This window comes from Loa loa (genome assembly GCF_000183805.2).
Source record: "Loa loa unplaced genomic scaffold supercont3.59, whole genome shotgun sequence".
NCBI lineage: Eukaryota > Metazoa > Nematoda > Chromadorea > Rhabditida > Onchocercidae > Loa > Loa loa.
The window spans coordinates 231,707-235,506 of record NW_018108239.1 but is presented as its reverse complement, the minus strand read 5'-3'; the positions used below and the strand labels follow the sequence as shown (position 1 = coordinate 235,506).

Genomic DNA, 3,800 nt, shown 5'->3' with positions numbered 1-3,800 from the left:
TAATTATTAAATCACTATTATTGACTTGTAGATACCTGTATTATCTGTACTTCTACTACTTTTACTATTGGTATTATTATTATATTTTCAATGCTAAATAAGATAATAATAATGTAAAGAAGTTATACAATTATTGTAATTTCTTGTAATCATAATATCTTAACTTCATATCTTTCTAAACAAATATAGAAATGTTTAGGTTGGTGTTGATTCAATGGAAGATGCTGGCGAAGAAGGAGATGAATACTGAAAGAGATGAGAAATGGAACTTATCATGGGAATAAAAAACATCCATATACTATTTTTACTGCCATAATACACATGCAAATTCATACTGTTTTGCTATAACTATTAACTCTACTAATTAATAATTGCTATCATTGCTGAAGAAAAAAATCAATCGGTCGGTCAAGCATTTGGTTCATTTGTTTATTTTCGAATTATTTTTATTTTTATAATTTTTTTGCTTTCCATTTGTCCATTATTTCGCATATATAATACATTCCTTTTCCAAATCTTGCTTATTTTTTTTGAAATTCCTAATTTTCCCCAACTTTTTACCCTTTAATACCATGTCATTTTCAAGAAATATTATTCCTTCTCTGTTCATTGTAACTTTTTTTTTAAAATTATCTAAGATTATACCAGCAAGAAATGGAAAAATTACTTATAATTATAACCATTTTTAAAAAAATTGATGATGAGAATATGGAAGTTGGTTTTTCTAGTTGATAAATATAAATGAAGGGATAACGAGTGAGATGGAATATTTTTAGAGCTTGTGAAACATCGCATGATTTGCAACAGATGGAAGATGTTAATTTACTCATTTAAAATTCACCATTTCATCAAATTTAATTGTTGTTGCTATCAGCCAATGCATTGCTTGTGCTTTTGAAAAACTATCAGTAATTATGGATCCGCTGTAATAAAATATTCATTATTCTATTCAAATTTTGCAAATAAAAGAGAAGGAAATAATTCAGCAGTGATTGCGGATGACCTTTTGTTCCTTTTTCAATGCCAGGATGAAACTAGCGATGAATGTGATAAAAGTGAATGACAGCTCAAATTACGGTATTGTTTGAAAGTTTGGAAATTCAAAAGCATTTTTCATTTTTCCGTGAAATGATAGGGGTAAAGACTTACAATTTATAATTATTCTCAATATTAATTATTCATACAAAACACAAAACATTGTCGTCATCCTACATTACAACCAAGAGCTAATATCACCATCATACTGATAATTTAGGATGAGATTACTATTACAGTGTAAAAAAAATTGATTTCCTATCAACTTGAAAAAACGAAGTGTATAAAAGTTTGGATCCGATATTTTCCGAAATTTAATTATTAAAAAACGCACATAAAAAGGTCAAACTTCCATTTGGAAGTCTACGTGAAAGGAAATGACCGGAAGAATGTTTCTGCGGAAGTAAACTTCCCTACAAATTGAAATTTTATTCCGAATAAAGCCCCTGCTCTCTCATTTGTAAAAATTCAGGTAGTAAAAATGGAAGACAGATGTAGTTAACTTTGTTAATTATAAATAAATCAGCTTTTCCAGGCCTAATAAAACCTAACGGTGGTGGAAAACAAAGGCCTAATGGAAATAGAAAAAAGGCTATTAATTTGTATGAACGACAAAGGAAAAAAGACATGAATATGATATATCGCTTCAAATAATGCTAATTATTAGCCTATCACTTTGTCAAGAAAAGGGATGGATTATTTACAAATGTCCAAAATTTTCGCCCAAATAGAACAACAGTTTTTCGAAAATTATTCTACGATATACAAGCCATATATTCTAATTCATCGATGATTTAATCAATTATTTCCGAGTTTTCAACCATTTATATTAATTAATCCATCATTTAATTAAAATCGTAGATGAAATATAGTGATGATAATTGTTCATGAAATAATACACGAAATTCCTGCATCATAATAATTACTTTTATTATTTACATTCGTTCAGCTAACCAAATAGCTCCTTTGCAACCAGTTTGAATGATCCATTTCAACGCCTCATATTGTGGTGCCTGCAACCATAGTTCCAATGCTTTCATCTTTTTTTTTAAAAAAAGAAATATTTGTAAAAATGTTCTCAAAACATAAATTATCATTATTATCCATTCGTAAATTTCATGTTCGCATTTTGAGACAGGAAAATTCTACAGCAGAAAATTTGAAAAAAAAAGTGATTTGTTACTATTATTACTACTACAACTGCTATTGTCTTGAAATAATTTTTTTTTTAATGAAATTCTTTCCAAAGCATAAAATCTAGACAAATTTTAACAAATATCTAAAAAATATTTGAGAAATATTTAAAAAATGTAAAAAAAAAATGTAAAAAATTTAAAAAAATATTTATACCTTTAGTCCATCATTTTCAACCCCAATATCGTAGTGATGTAATTCATCATCACGTAGTTTTGTCAAAATCTACAACATTAATTGGAAATTAAAGAATTTCTCGAAATTTTAAACTCTAAAATTTTCTTTTCTCCATTCCTTACTCCAGTGAAGTTTAAATTTTCTTTTTATTTTGTAATCGGTTAGTAGTAAAAAAAAGATTCATGCAAAACTGACTTTTGATCAGTTTAATGGTATGAAAAAGGTAAAGTGATTTCTGAGATGTGTATCTATTAGCTTTTCAAAAAGTACATCATCTGAATCCATATCTATGCAATTCAAATCATTTGAACTACAATAGCAGTACCGCAGGTATGATAATATAGATTTATGAGAAACAATTGACTTTCAGAAGATCAGCATGATCTATGGGATCATCATCAAGTAATTCCATCAGCTGCTGATTATAATGTTCACCAATTAACTCTTCTACAGCTGTAGTACATGCCATTGCTGTTTCTTTCCCGCAAAGAGCTGTTCCAACACCTTGAAAACATTTTTCTTTTTAAATTTCAGTAAAAAAAAAGACGGGAAATTGAAAATCAAACAAAAAAAATTAAATTCAATGAGGAAACAAAAAAAAAAAGCAAAAAAAATTCCATGTCAAAGAGGAAAAAGAAGAAATGAATTTGCTAAAGCAGACAGACAGAAGGACATAGTCTTGGTCCGAAGTTTTACCTTCACTCTTACTCTGGTTTTGGGCTTAAAACTTGAGTAATCAATATTTTAAAACCTCAAAATAATAAAAACAAAAATTGCGAAAGATAAGATAAAATGTTGACGATTCATCATTCTACCCAATATATCCCTTACCATTTTCCCTTCCTAAAAATATGTTACATCAATGCCAAGTAAAAAAATCAAATCTAAAAAATTGGGGCTTAAAATATTAAATAGGCAAAGCGAATAATAATATGTTTATTGATAATAATTCTTCTCTCTTTTCCATCATCCAATCCAAATATGGCTGGCTTGCGATGAATTTAGAGATAAATGCTGCATAAAACAATGTAATAGCAATATCTTCACCTCATCATGTATTAATTTGTTGTCGAGCTTTGCCATTATTTACCTTTTACGTCTTTTTAATAAAGTGAAAAGAACGTAAAAAGAAGGGATGGAATAATTAAAGAGAAAAAAAAATAGAGTGAGAAGCTTGAAAACCCGTCCTTTTTAAAAAACTTCTAATATTGCTCCAATAATAATTAACAATGCTCATAATTATAATAATAACATAAAAATAAATAATAATAATTAATAATAATAATAAATAATGATAATAATAATAATAATAATAATAATAATAATAATAATAATAATAATAATAATAATAATAATAATTAATAATAATAATAATAATAATAATAATAATTAAT

At 26.9% G+C, this 3,800-nt stretch overlaps 2 protein-coding genes across 2 annotated transcripts in view; one reads left to right on the top strand and one right to left on the bottom strand.

Moving 5' to 3' along the window:
- Window positions 1–408, top strand: part of LOAG_17301 (tubulin alpha chain) — a 6,785-nt gene extending 6,377 nt beyond the window's left edge. Inside the window, exon 9 of the mRNA XM_020449961.1 lies at window positions 200–408. Within this exon, the coding sequence (XP_020306442.1) occupies window positions 200–250 (51 nt within the window). The 3' untranslated portion in view covers window positions 251–408. The remainder of the gene's footprint in view (window positions 1–199) is intronic.
- Window positions 409–1,911: 1,503 nt separating this feature from the next.
- The window catches only part of LOAG_17300 (hypothetical protein), a 4,086-nt gene continuing 2,197 nt past the window's right edge, over window positions 1,912–3,800 (bottom strand). The window contains exons 3-5 of the mRNA XM_020449960.1: window positions 2,771–2,910; window positions 2,386–2,454; window positions 1,912–2,048 (exon numbers count right to left, since the gene is read on the bottom strand). Of these exons, the coding sequence (XP_020306441.1) occupies window positions 1,971–2,048; window positions 2,386–2,454; window positions 2,771–2,910 (287 nt within the window). The 3' untranslated portion in view covers window positions 1,912–1,970. The remainder of the gene's footprint in view (window positions 2,049–2,385; window positions 2,455–2,770; window positions 2,911–3,800) is intronic.